At 37.2% G+C, this 15,077-nt stretch overlaps 1 protein-coding gene across 1 annotated transcript; it reads left to right on the forward strand.

Annotated features, from left to right (window-relative positions):
- Positions 1 to 1,190: 1,190 nt before the first annotated feature.
- Positions 1,191 to 10,819, forward strand: LOC104222817 (uncharacterized). Its single transcript, XM_009774163.2, has 10 exons — positions 1,191 to 1,839; positions 3,267 to 3,344; positions 4,116 to 4,157; positions 4,245 to 4,350; positions 7,230 to 7,294; positions 9,042 to 9,080; positions 9,160 to 9,264; positions 9,373 to 9,460; positions 9,775 to 9,821; positions 10,651 to 10,819. The coding sequence occupies exons 1-10, from the start codon at positions 1,255 to 1,257 to the stop codon at positions 10,729 to 10,731; spliced, it is 1,236 nt and encodes a 411-aa protein (XP_009772465.1). The 5' UTR covers positions 1,191 to 1,254; the 3' UTR covers positions 10,732 to 10,819.
- Positions 10,820 to 15,077: the final 4,258 nt, after the last annotated feature.

Here is a 15,077-nt window from a genome sequence, read left to right on the forward strand (position 1 = left end):
ATAATTTATGTATTATATATGTATAATTGTGTATAATCAATACATAAATTATGTATATAGCTAGAAAAAATAAATAATGTATATGACCGACTAGGCAGATCTGATCCTGAAGATTAGTGTTTGCAGCTTGCTTAAACATATACCAAGGTGTTGCGACTTTAACTATTTCGAGTCAATTACTCGATTAACTACTGTCTAATATCAAACTAGTTATGTTGGTTACACAAATTTTCTCGTAAGTCATAATCATTGAGTTCTACTCTGACCTACGCAAGCACTACAATATGTATTAAAAATAAAATAAAATTCTCTAAAAAGAGACTTTCAATCACATTTGCAACAATTATATAAAAAGTTTATAACAAAACTTAAAGGATTCTTGAAAGTAGTACTACTATATAACTATATCAGCCAAAACCACTAAAATTTCGAAATAAATGATATTTAATTAATATGTTAACCGTTCATATTAGGAATATTTAGAATAAGATGTATTTGTTAGTATTAATTTATTGGAAAAACAATGAAGTCATTCAAGTGAATACTCCAACAACTACCACCTGTCTCAGGTTCTATATATGTGAATGAAAAAAATTATGGTAGGGAAATTTTTCTCTTTTAGTGGGTCGTACGATGTGCCAACTTAAATTGTTTAACGCGACAATGCAAAAAAAATAGCCCCACAACTAAATGCTCAAGACACAAGCATGAGGCATGCCTCTATTAAAAATGTTTATATATAGGAATATGGTCAAATAGGGATTCATATGGTCGATCCCAATTTATTTAGGATTAAGGTAAAATTATTTTCTTATCATCGTCCTATTAAGAAGTATATATCTGCTATTTTTCCCCACTTTATCCTCTCTTCATATTTTTATTTTTTCAATTTTCATTCTTATCATTCTCCTATCAGTTTTGTTTGGATGGTTGTTACCTGTTATATTTTATTTATTATTACTTTAAATATCATGTTTGTTTTGATTCTTGCTTAAACTTCATTATATCATAATGTTAAATTTATTATTATATAACAATAAAAAGTTTTATTTTACATAACAACCATTTTTTTTGTATTTTATTCTTAATTATTATTTAATAATTTTAATAATAATATAATAATAATAATAGTAAGAAAAAGAAAAAGAAAAAGGAGGCCGAGAAATGCTAAAACCCTCGTCTTCCCTAAAACTAAAACCCCTTCCATCGGGCAGACATTAACACAATCAGTTTGAAAAATCACCCAAAACTCCAATGGCGGCCTTCGAACTGCTCCATCAAGCTCGCCGCCACTGTTCCTACAAAACCCAATCTCACTTTTCTCCTCTTCTCCGCTCTCATTTCCATCGATTTCTCTCCTCTTCATCATCCCAATCACAACCGGAACCCCCTGAAAACCCGATTCCAGTCCAACCCGTTTCCTACAAACCCAAGGATCCTCCGGAAACCCCACCTGCAGAAACCACGCCTCAAGCTTCTACCCGACCCGAGTCGAATACCCAAAACACGGTTAACGCCGATGGTAAGACGTGGACACGGGAGGATCTCCGGTACTTGAAGGATGCACCAAAAATAACTCCGGTTTCTTATCCGACCCGAGTAGCTCCGTTACCTGAGGATCGGGTTGAAGAGGAAGGGGGAGTGGAAGCTAAGGGTGATGAGGAGCTGGAGAGAGAGAGGAGAAGAATTGAGGCGCAAAAAAGGGCGGCAATGAGGAGAGTGTTGAATGTTGAAGAGGAAATGGTTCCGTTTCCAACATTGGTTAACGTGAAGAGTGATGATGAAAAGAAGAAGAAAAAGGCTGTTTATGATCTTAAAGAGGCCATTCGCCTCGTAAAGGTCAGATCTTTTTTGTGGAATTAATTAGGGTGGTTATGTGAATTTTTTTAGCATTTGATTAATTTGACTCCTTGCAAAGTTATAAATGTGTACATTGCTGATTTGGAGTAGATATGATATCCCAGTCAATGTAGATGATTGGGAGCTTGCTATAGTGGATTGTGTTTTAATGTAAGAAATTCTATCTTTTGGTCTAGAGGCTGTACATGCGGTTTTCCTCATCATACTGATGAAAAATTAACATCATAAGAAAATGTGCTTGCTTTGTTAAAGTCTTCGGAGCACCTTGTTGGTGTGTTCCACATCTTCACTTGGATATCAGTGATTTACTACTTTACATTATATGATCCTATTGTAATATTTCCACCTTGCTTCACCATGGCGTGTAGGAATTTTTTATTAGTCAACATGGACCATAGGAATGGTCCAATATATTCTCTAGGTTAATAATGAGCAATACTTGCATAACCTCCAACATAAGAAGCTGCTATCACACGCTTAAGCAATGCACATGTTAGGATATTTTGGAAGCTTCTAAGTGTTTCTAGATAACTTAGTGGTCTAGGCATTCTGGATAATCTTTTCCGATAATTATGGTGTTTGAGTCAGTTTTTGTGCATCTCAACTATTCCACCATGTATTGCATCCTTTCACCAATACAAGTACTAGGCACCTCTGCTCGTCAAGGTATCTTATCATGATTTTAGCAAATAGAAAGAGATCATCTAGTTTTTTTTGAATATGCTAGATTCAAACCGTTGTCTTCCATTGACTACTAGACCACACTCCAGGGTCGTATTTCTTAATAGTTTTCTTTTTGTCATGCTATTTTATGTGGTATCTGATTCTGAACCTCCTAATCATCCGGTCATCTATTACTTTGCATTAGTATCGTGTAACTCTATCCACGAAGGCTTAGGCAAGTGAAAAGATTCACGTGGTGTCATCTCTTGGTTCCGAAGGTTGTAACTTCGTCTCTTCAACCCCTAGGCCCCCTCCTTGAGGACAAGTGTTTGTAGATAATATCACAGTGAACGTGAAGGATAGAGACAGGTTCAAATTTTCCATCAACTAGGGGTAGTCATATGCATGGCTCAAAAATCCAACTGTCATTTTTCCTCAGATTCTCATTATATTCTTTATTCATCTGTTCATGTTGAAAATAGTAACTATGGATCAAAGTCCATAATATGTAATTGAAGTGACTCTTAATCACAGCTTGCCCTGAAATGGTTTGCTTGTCTGCTTTTGTTGGTGCTTTGTCTTTCTGTCTATAGTATGTAATCAAAGTGACTCTTAGCTGTAGCTTGCCATGAGTTGGTTAGCTTGTCTGCTTTTTGTTGGTGCTTTGTCTTTCTCTCTAGTTGTGTTTTCTTTAGAGGTTACAGGCTGAGTCATGATTCATTGTGTTTCTAGTGATTATGCAGGCTAATGCCAAGAAGAAGTTTGATGAAACTTTGGAAGCTCATGTTGTTTTGACTTCTGATATGCGCCGAAGTGACCTGGTGTGTGCTTTCATCCTTGCATTAAGTTTACTATCAAAGCTTGTCGTAAAAATTGATGCTTGAACAGAGAGATATACTTCTTGTTACCTCTTCTATTGTTATTGGTTTATATGTCTAAATTTATTCATCACATGGCAAATGGATATTGTATATTTTAGTTTACTTGGGGTTTTCATAAGCAGAATTTATTAACAGACCTCCCAGGACCAATGGGGTGCTACTGTTTTTGCGGCTGAATGAAAATAAATTTGGTCTAAGAAGAAGCTCATAAATCACGAGAGTAAAGAGGGCCTTAAACCTTTCAACCTAAATGTCAATTCCTGAACATGCGGGGACATCTCTCCAGAATTTGCTTTGCATGCACTCATCATGGATTTAGCAATGGACCAAATATTCCTTAATATTAAAAACTGAGCTCCAACATTCTCTATCCTTATTACGGTTGGTCAGGAATTTGCTGACTTCACATCCTTTTGTTGTTGGTCAGTGTATGGAGCCGATTTTATTGATAGAATCATGCTCCTACTGCCACCTAATTAAGAGTGAATTTTCCTTGCCTTAGCTGAAATATTGTCAGTGCAAGCCTGTAGCAATATTCTCTTGCACGGGTGGCATAAGCAGAGTGCAATTTATGGTCCTTCCACATTTCCAATATTTTTTCTGCTTTGGTTTGAACCTAGTTGTCTACTAGTTTAGGTAATTTGATCTGAGTGTTAAGCAATCCCATTAGTTTGCTAGTGCGATCTCATAGTTTTTTCTTTTGATCTGCAGAAGCTTGAAGGTACAGTAGCTGTTCCTCATGGGTTTGGCAAGGTATAATGCATTCTTCACAAAATTTTAAGGCTAGATAATCTTATGCTGTTGGAGATTTGCTTTCTGACTAAATATTTTCCTCCTCAGGTATATCGTATTGCTGTTTTTGCTGAAGGAGCTGCTGCTGATGAAGCCCGAGAAGCAGGTGCTGATGTTGTTGGTGGTTTGGAGCTCATAGAGAATATCAAGAGTGGTATTCCACTAAATTCATCTTTTTAAGAATTGCAACTGTTTAGAACTTTAGTGGTATGTCTTATGTCCACTCGCATGCTGAGGTAAATGGTACAAGTTATGAGGTCAGGTCAAGTTACTCCTTCCACTTCATAAACTCTCTAAGATTTATATTCATGACATCTCCGGAGGTAACCCTCTCCAATATATGGAGTAAAGTGAAACTGATAAGTATTCATCCGAGCTGACTATTGTTATGCAAAAGACGATCTTCACTTTTAACTTAATTCTTTGAATTACAAAAAGTTGAGTTTCTTTCTTGGGGGTGGTCAACTTGAGCCGGAGAAAGGTTCACAGAAGAAATAGTGGAGTCATGGGGACTGTAAGACTAGCAGGAGCTGGGATGGAAAGGGTAGAAAACTGTGAAAATAAATTTGGTCAACAGAAATTTGATTTTATCTAGAAGTATGGTAAGATAAACTCTATTTGTAAGAGGGTTAAATGCTATGTATTCTGTTTTGGGTGTAAAACTTGATTGTTCAATTGTATTCTGTAAGTTGGATAGCATTATAAGTATATTTAGCAATTCAGGTATGCCACAGATTGAATCTAAAGGGACTGTGTTTGGATATAGACACATGGCAAGCTTGGTGTGTAAATATCCAGGATTCAAGGTCGGGAAAGCAATGTGATAAAATTCTGATTGATGTATTGTGCGGAAGCACAACTTGTAGCGTTAGCACTTCGTCTGCAATATAAAGGCATAAACACTGAAACAGTTGAATTGTTTCTTGTCATGGTTATCTAAGAGGCCACATCAGAAAACTGTGCAAGTTGGGGGGGGGGATGTATTAAGTGCAAAAAAACAATTAAGATTTACAATATACACACTCATACACTCACTTTGGCACGTGTCACTCTGTGAATGGTGTGTCACGTGTGTCATACACCCAAGTATATAAGGTATGTATAAGGTTGTATTTAGGGCGTGCAAGGAAACTCTATGCAAGTGGGGGGGGGTTATGTGTTCGGCCAAAAAAACAATCAGAGATTTTTATTAAACTCACAAAATACAAGGAGAGCCGAGGGTATATCAGAAACAACCTCTCTGCCTTTTTAAAGGTAAGAGTAAGATTTGCGTACGCTCTACCCTCCCCAAACCCCACTTGTGGGATTACACTAAGTTTTTTGTTGTTGTTGTTGTTGTCACAAAATACAAGGAGATCACAAATAAAGTTTTATGCTAAGTTGCTCGGACTCGGGTGAAGGTGTTTGATACGGGTGCGGATCCATCGGTCGTATCCTTCATGATCTAAATTTTAAGATTCGGAGGTATGGATCCAAGTACAGATACGGGTGCAGGAATTCGGCTAAAAATATGTCAAATATCTAAAATAGAGTTAAAAAAATATGTCCAAATTATGAGACATTATGTGAAAAACTTGCAAGGTCTCTGAGAAGGAGAAAATATTGATCAACATAGAAAATTCTGTAGACAAGTTTCTTCAATTTCATCCTAGCTTTTGTTTTTATTTCAGAAATCATTGTATCTGTCCCGAATTTCTCCGTTTGTTTTGGTCAAAGTACCCAAAGTTGGTTGATTAGATCCAGTACGGATCCCACACCCATGTCGTGTCGACACGGGTGCGGCACAAAAAGTGAAGAGTCCGAGCAACTTAAGTTTTATGGGAGGCGGATCCCACACCCATGTCGTGTCGACACGGGTGCGGCACAGAAAGTGAAGAGTCCGAGCAACTTAAGTTTTATGGGAGGAGGTGGAGAATTTCTTACAAAGGATATATAATTATTTACAGTGTATAAAGGGTGCCTAGTTGATAAATAGAGTGGATTCAAGGCTCGTGTGGATGTCGATTTTATTACCTAACAAAAGAAGATTCATGTGGCTGTTGATATGGAAGTCCAAGGTACATAAGGAAGTGACCTGCTCAAGATATGTAGCATGGTGTCTCCTGTCGGTAGATAATTTAAGGAGAAAATGAATTGCAGTATGTTGGTTCTTGTAAGTTGAGAAGCACACATGTGAACCAACCAAAATTAGAAACAAATGACATTGTAGTTTTGCATCTGAAGTTTGGAACTATGATTTGTAGTATACTTCCTATTTAATATAGGAGCTTCTCCTAGAATGGTAGCAGAAATACTGGTGAGTTGGTGAGCGAGCTGACATGGTAAAAGAACTCAGCCACACTTTTCTGGACCCTTTTTTTTACAAGCTGGAATTCAACTCCCAGTTGGACACACTACCCTTAATTAATACTTTATTTTTTTATAAGAGAATAAAATGAAGCTAGAGATGGATACCAGGATGAGATGAATATGGAAGAAGTCTGTCTTAGTATATGCTTTGATGATTTGTAGAGAAAGGTATAGTAAATATCAGAAGAACTGAAAATCCATTGTCGAGCCAATTGCTCTTTGTTTCATATATATTTTTGGTGTGAAAGAATATCCCTCTTTGTAGATAGCAGGTTAGATTTACTTGTCCAAAAAAGAGGAGATAGTAGGTTAGATTTTTGTGAGGTTGACTGAACAGTCGGACACATTATGTACTATTCGCAAAGTTTACACTGTCTTGGCATGACAGCATTGGAAGAATTATGACCCTTTTTTTCGTTCCAAAATCAGGATCCTAAATGTGGGACTTGTTTTGGGTAAATGCTGATTAAATCTGGTTTTAGGGGACTTCATTCCTAAACAAAAAAATCTGCAATTTCACCCAGGCATTTGGGAATATGATGATGAAACCATTCTTATCTTTTGGGCATCTATGTATTCTAACCCGTCAGGAGGATATGTTATTTCAATGGTATTCCTTCAGCTTGATTTTCCACTGCCATTTATTTTATTGCCCTTTAACATTCAATGTGATTTTACATGCAGGAAATGTGAAGATTGATTTTGACAAATGTTTTTCCACTCATGCAATGATGCCGAACTTGAGACAGGTTTTTTAAATTGGCTTTCCATACTTGTCATTGATAAATCTCTTCCGTGATTACACTGTAATTCAGGGGTCATTTAGTTTGCCATTAGCATAAAGGTGGATTAGAAAGATTATAAGCTTGAACTTATCAAAAGAGAAATATTATAAACTTGAAGAGATTACCGGGGAATAAGTGCACTATAGCTCAAAGTGCCTGGCATTTAGCTCATAAAGTTGTGGCATTTCTACCTTTCAATTTTACAAAGAATATCAAAGCATTTATTCTATTAAAGTCCATTCGAAAATAGCAGGAGTGAAACATGTGAATTTTTACACTTTCAGAAAAAAATAGATGATTTTAATTTATCAAAAAGAAAATAAAGAAAGATGGTTTCATTTTCTGTTTTAGGAATATAGTAGTCATTTTCATGGAAACAGTAATATATTAAAAGAGAATTAAAAGCCAAGGGATTAGAGCGGCAATTTTGGTACTAGATATGGGGGAGAAGAAGCAGGCGAAGGAACTGTGACAGCCAGATGGAAGGAGGTAGCAGAAGGGAAAAGCAGAGGAAAAAAGGGCAATGATGTCTACTGCACATAGCAAGCAGATTTGCTAATTCAGAGCAAGGGGTGTATACTGGTGAGAAGAAAAAGAAGACGAGAGCTATTTTGGAGGGGAGTAGTCTTGAATGGGGAAAGGAGAAGGAAAAGTGTATTAAAGCTAAAGTTACTGTATACTAGAGTTTGTTATTTTTTTTTAAAAAAAAGAGTTACTGAGTTACAGCATACTAGGAGGGGTTTTTGGGGGGTTGAGAATTGTTTCAAAAGTTTGGGAGGGTTGCGGCACCTACTCAGTAATAGGTGGTGTTGAAAAGAAGGAAAAAATAGGAAGAATGGTGGAAAAGACGAAAATGAAATGAAGAGGAGAGAAACAGAATAACTAAGGAATAGTGTCTTGTGGTGAGGTGGTTCCATGGTGGCTGCGAAGAGGAAGCAGAAGAAGACAAGTGAGGAAAGTGAAATGAAAGGAAAAAAGAGTATCTACTTTTTATCGTCAGAAGTTTTTAAACAGACACGTGAATCGAAGTTAATGAAATGGAGATTTGATGTTTGAATACCAGAAAAACTATTTAGATGGGAAAGATTTCTAAAATAAAAATAAAAGGATACTTGGGGCAATTTATTCGTTATGATTGATATGTGGACGGACAAGGATAATTAGGATGTTTCATTGTATTGTAGGCTTTCTATATCTTGTATTTGGTCAAGAAATTGGAGGAAGGATTGATAATATGATTAATGTTTGCATAAGGAATAGTTTTTGCCTAGTGATTAAATTCTCTTTTTCCTAAAATAATTTTAGTTATGAAATGTTATTGAAGAAGTTGTGCGGAAGAATTACTGTAAAAGAAAATTATACATGAATTAATCTTTTTAGTTAAAGATGGAGGTAAAGGTGGGTTGGAAAGGGGTTAGAGCAGGACGGAACGGATGGAGGGTTGAATTAGTAAAACAGCCTAATATGCATTTATCTCATAGATGGTATATATAGATACTAAGGCATGAAACAAGGCTCAATTTTCAACCAATCGCCTAATAGTAACAAGGGAAGCTATTGCAATCCTTTAATTTCAATGTTAGTGCCTGTGTAGTTTGATGCTATAATGACCTATCAAACGACCCGTCAATGTTGAGCGGATAAAGAGGAGGGGGAAAATATAAATGTGCTTTTAGTGCTTCACAGTGAGTAACGTCACACGCTTTTGCAGATTGCCAAGTACTTGAGACAATTGATGCCAGATACTAAAGTAAGTAATATGCATCTTTCTGCTCTTAATTCAAGTTGTTCTTAGCGAGTTAGTGCTTATTTTGTCATAATGCATGCAGAAAGGTACTGTTACCAAAGATATCACAAAAGCAGTGAAAGAAGCAAAGCAAGGTGTACCTTTCAAAAAAGACAAAACTGCAATTGTGCATGTAGGAATTGGGAAGGTACACTTGCCTCTTTCTCTTCTTCATCAGAGATTCTTAAGCTTCTTTAGGTACATAGACTACTGGAATGCACCTCCTGACGCTTTCTCCGTGAAACATTATTTGCAGGTAAGTTTTCAAGATGAGGCACTGTGTGAAAACGTTGGTGCATTTGTACACGAACTTTTGCGTCAGAAGCCTGCTGGCTTAAAAAAGAGTAAGCAACTCTTGATTATATCCTTATTGATTTGTTTGGTTAAGGTCCAGTGAAAAATCCTGCTTTACCGCCCTCGTCCCCTCCCATTTAGGATTTATTTAGTTGTCAGAAAAGTATTCAAAAATGTATTCCCTAAGATTTAAGGAATGAAAGTAAAGAAAAGGAATGTGACTTTCTGGTAAACCAAATTTTTTCCCCCTTTCTGGAAGAATACATTTATTATACACATGGGTTTCATCTAACTTTGTTGGTCAGAACTTTTATGTCGTCTACATCCGTAGGTAACAACCTTTTTTTTGAAATATTTAATGCAGGCTCAAAATATGCTGGTTATGTGAATACAGTCCATATATGCAGCACGGTAAGCTCTTGACTTACATTCTTCGTAAATCTGATGCCTCACAGGAATCTTTCTAAGTTACATATATAAACTCAAAAATAGAAATGTGAGATAACTGACAAGAACCTTTCAAATATTGCCTCTTGATATACCCTTTGTTGCTCTTCCGTTGGAGGGAGACATGATGTTTGAGAGTTCCTGCTTTGGCTCCTTAATCATGACGTTACTTGAGTAAAAGTATGGCTTACAAAGGCCCCTCACAGCCTCGCTAAATACATAAAAGTCTATGGGCATGCAGTACTGCAGCTTCGTTTTAAGAGGAAGGGATGCTCACTGCATAATTTTAGGTAGTATGATCTGCTACATAGTTTCATCCAAATATTATGTGCCGTCTTTATGGGTGCATCCCTGTCACAATCAAATTGGCCAATATGCAGTTTATCGTTAGGGAATCATAAAGGAGACGTGGAATCCTCTTGTTCTTTGCATGCATTCATGTTTGGGTGAGACTAGCACAATATGCAGATCTGTCCTTGACAACCGACTACAAGGCAATATCTTTCAGTGGCCTGATACTTATTACTGACTTGACCAGGAGGGACGCTAAAATCTGTCATTTTTTGAGACTAAGTAGCATACTGAAAATTTTCGTCGCCAGAACTTTGAATCTTAAGAATCTCTAGTTCTATACTTTTGTACCCGTTTACCATTTTCATATCTGGGGTGCATTGCAACATTGATATGCCTGAATATGTCTGTCCTTTCAGTACCTGCTGATAGTTTCATGTTTAGAATTTCATGCATGATTCATTGATCAATCTAATTGCATAATGATGTTTGAAATTTGCAGATGGGTCCATCTTTCCCTGTGTCCATACAGTCGTTGTCAATTGCAGCGGACCGCCATGCAAGGAAGTATCTTCAATTATAGTATCTGAATAGATCCATCTTTAACTTGACAGTCTTAGTGGATCCAATTCTAATTTGGTACCTTAATGTAATTTGTTTAGATTTCTTGATTTTCCCCACATAAACGGATTTTTCCAAGGAAGTCACGGGTTCGAGCCGTGGAAACAGCTTCTTGCAGAAATGTAGGGCAAGACTGCATACAATAGACCCTTGTAGTTCGGCCCTTTCCAAACCCCACGCAACCGTGGAAACAACCTCTTGCAGAAATGCAGGATAAGGCTGAGGCTGCGTGCATCAGACCCTTGTGGTTCGGCCCATCTCCATACCCCGCGCATAGCGAGAGCTTAATGCACTGTGTTGCCTTTTTTTTTTTTTTTTCAAAAAGGGATTTTTCTAAGTTATTTTATTTCTGCCCCTTAATGTAATGATCTTTACCTCTCCCTTCTTCAAACCACCCAACCCAAATCTCATCACTGTTGCCTCACATTTTTATTTTTCAGTTAAATGAAATAAGCATGTCTTCTGTTTTATGATTACAAGACCTTTCTTTTCTAGGGAGTTCAAATGATTGTGACCACACCAAGCAACAATCAGTAGAGAAAGAAAATTCGAAGTTATTATATTTTCTCTTGTTAAAAATCCTAACACGTTCAGTCATTTATGGAATTAGATGCAGTGGCTTGGTTTATATATTCTAATTTTTACTATTTCAAAGTTATGTAAGTCAATGAGGATTCAACAACAACAACAACAAACACCCAGTATAATCCCACAAGTGGGGTCTGGGGAGGGTAATATGTACGCAGACCTTACCCCTACCCCGAAGGGTAGAGAGGCTGTTTCCAGGAGACCCTCGGCTCAAAAAAGCAATAGGAAATGATATATTAGTACCATAAAAATGCGTAATAAAAATAACAACAATATATAAGAGATATGAAATATGAAATACAGGATACGAAATACGAAATACGAAATAGATGGCTGGTATAGTACAATTAGAAGGTAAAACCCTGCATCAATAGACGACCAATGACATTCCTAGTCTAATTCCTAACTAGATAGTCTCCCTCTATTGTGCTATAGAAATATTCACACTCTCCCCTAACCTACAACCTTAATGCTCGACCTCCATAATTCCCTATCAAGGGCCATGTCCTCAGTAATCCTAAGTCGCGCCATGTCCTGTCTGATCACCTCTCCCCAATACTTCTTAGGTCTTCCTCTACCTCTCCGCGTGCCCACTACAGCCAGTCGCTCACACCTCCTCACCGGTGCATCAGTGCTCCTCCTCTGAATGTGCCCGAACCATCTGAGTCTTACTTCCCGCATCTTGTCCTCCATGGGGGCCACACCCACCTTCTCTCGAATATCTGCATTCCTAATCTTATCCATCCTTGTATGCCCGCACATCCACCTCAACATCCTCATCTCTGCTACTTTCATCTTCTGGGTGTGTGAGTTCTTTACCGGCCAACATTCAGTTCCATACAACATGGCAGGCCTAACCACTGCTCTATAAAACTTACCTTTTAGTAACGGTGGCACTTTCTTGTCACACAAGACTCCCGACGCTAACCTCCACTTCATCCACCCCACCCCTATACGGTGTGTGACATCCTCGTCAATCTCCCCGATCCCCTGAATAACCGATCCAAGGTACTTGAAACTACCTTTCTTGGGAATGACTTGAGAGTCAAGCCTCACTTCAACTCCCGCTTCCGTCGGCTCAACTCCAAATTTGCACTCGAGGTATTCCGTCTTCGTCCTACTCAACTTGAAACCTTTAGACTCAAGAGCATGTCTCCAAATCTCTAGCCTCTCGTTGACGCCGCCTCTTGTCTCGTCAATTAGAATAATGTCATCAGCAAATAGCATGCACCATGGAACCTCCCCTTGAATATGATGAGTCAGTGCATCCATCACCAGGGCAAATAGGAATGGGCTGAGCGCAGACCCTTGGTGCAACCCCGTAATAACTGGAAAGTGTTCAGAGTCGCCTCCTACTGTCCTAACCCGAGTCTTAGCTCCATCATACATGTCTTTAATCACCCTAATATAGTTACTCGGGACCCCTTTATCCTCTAAGCAGCTCCATAAGACCTTCCTAGGAACCTTATCGTACGCTTTCTCCAGATCAATAAACACCATGTGGAGATCCTTCTTCTTATCTCTGTACTGTTCCACCATCCTCCTAATAAGGTGGATAGCTTCTGTGGTAGATCGTCCCGGCATGAACCCGAACTGGTTGTCTGAAATAGACACCGTCCTTCGCACTCTCATTTCTACCACTAATATGTACGATAAAATTTTAGATACATTATATAAAAATACATATATGTAGGTGTAATAATAATTTTAAATAGGTACTTTTATAGTCGGTTTGGTTCAGTTTTTTTCGTTTTTTTTTTTAAAACCAAAACCAACCCAAATTTGATTGGTTTTTAAAATTCAAAATCAAAACCAAACCAAAGCTAAAAAGTATCAGTTTTTTTGGTCGAGTTAATTTGGTTTTCGGTTTGGTTAGATTTTTTGGGTATTTATGATCACCCTTAGATGAAAGTAGCGGAGATGAGGAGATGAGTATGTTGAGGTGGATGTGTGGGCATACAAGGATGGATAAGATTAGGAATGAAGATATTCGAGAGAAGGTGGGCGTGGCCCCCATGGAGGACAAGATGCGGGAAGTAAGACTCAGATGGTTCGGGCACATTCAGAGGAGGAGCACTGATGCACCAGTGAGGAGGTGTGAGCGACTGGCTGTGGTAGGCACGCGGAGAGGTAGAGAGCGACCTAAGAAGTATTGGGGAGAGGTGATCAGACAGGACATGGCGCGACTTAGGATTGCTGAGGACATGACCCTTGAGAGGGGACTATGGAAGTCGAGCATTAAGGTTGTAGGTTAGGGGAAAGTTGTGAATATTTCTATAGCACAATAGAGTGAGACTAGCCAGTTAGGAGTTAGACTAAGAATGTCATTGGTCGTCTATTGATGTAGGGCTTTACCTGCTAGTTTTACTATACCAGCCATATATTTCGTATTTCGTATTCTGTATTTAATCTCTTATATTGCGGTTATTTTATTATGCATTTTTATGGTACTAATATATCGGCTCCTGTTGCTTTTTTTTTTAGTCGAGAGTCTCCTGGACACAACCTCTCTACCCTTCGGGGTAGGGGTAAGGTCTGCATACATATTACTCTCCCCATACCCCACCTGTGAGATTATACTGAGTCGTTGTCGTTGTTGTTGTTGATCACCCTTAGTCCTAATGATCACATCTTCAAATATATGAGGTGTTTGAAAATAGCCGCAATAGTTGAATAGGAGGATCGCTATAACTATACCCCTTGATAAGTTTAACAAAGATGAAAATAATTTATTATGTGATAATATAAGTATTTTTTGTAAGGGTTTCATCTCGACATCAATTCGTATTTAATGGTGATTTTACTTAAACGTCTTCCGCTGGTAAACAAACAGAAAGAAGAAAAAAAGAGCCCGGGGTATTTTCCACTTCATCCTCTTTTCAGATTTTTATATTTTCAATTTTCATTGGCAAAATATTTTACCATCCCCTAAACTTAACACGGATTATTAGTTACATTCTTAAACTATTCGTGGTCTTAATTACCCCCTCAACTTGGCCTTTTGAGAGCCAGTACCCTCCTGGACGCTGACGTGGCAAAAAGCGTGGGTGCACTCTCCTGCCACGTGGATTTTTCTGCATATGTGGCATTTTTTTGAAAAATAAAACATATTTTTACCTTTTTAAGTATGTTACTTTTTTATATAATTTTTTCGAATACAAGTTATAATAAAACTTGGATAGAATTATATTATTTAGGCTAAATTTTTTATTTGGCTAAAAATAATAAAGTTTTAGTTAATCTTTTTTTGAATTTGACTTGATAATAGAGATTTATACAATTGAAATACATAGTCAAGGCTTCTAAAAAGTTATAAAAATACACAGTTGAAATAAATAGTCATTGCATCAAAATAAAAAATAAAAAAAGTGTATCCATAGAGTAAGTTATTTCTTGCAATTGTACTCTCTTTTTATTTCTTCTTTTGATGCAATGACTATCTATTTCAACTGCGTATTTTTACTTTTTTCAGGTAAAATCTGTAAAAAAAATATATATTTTTAGAGCACCATAGTTTAGAGCTATGTAAAAATTATAGCCAAAATAATTAATTTTAAACTATGTATCTATTTATTTCAATTGTATAAATCTTTATTATCAATCAAATTCAAAAAAAGATTATCTAAAAACTTTATTATTTTTAGACAAATAAAAATTTAGCCTAAATAATAATAATTCTATCCAAGTTATATTATAACTTGTATTCGAAAAAATTATATA

This window comes from Nicotiana sylvestris, chromosome 8, assembly GCF_000393655.2.
Source record: "Nicotiana sylvestris chromosome 8, ASM39365v2, whole genome shotgun sequence".
Lineage (NCBI taxonomy): Eukaryota > Viridiplantae > Streptophyta > Magnoliopsida > Solanales > Solanaceae > Nicotiana > Nicotiana sylvestris.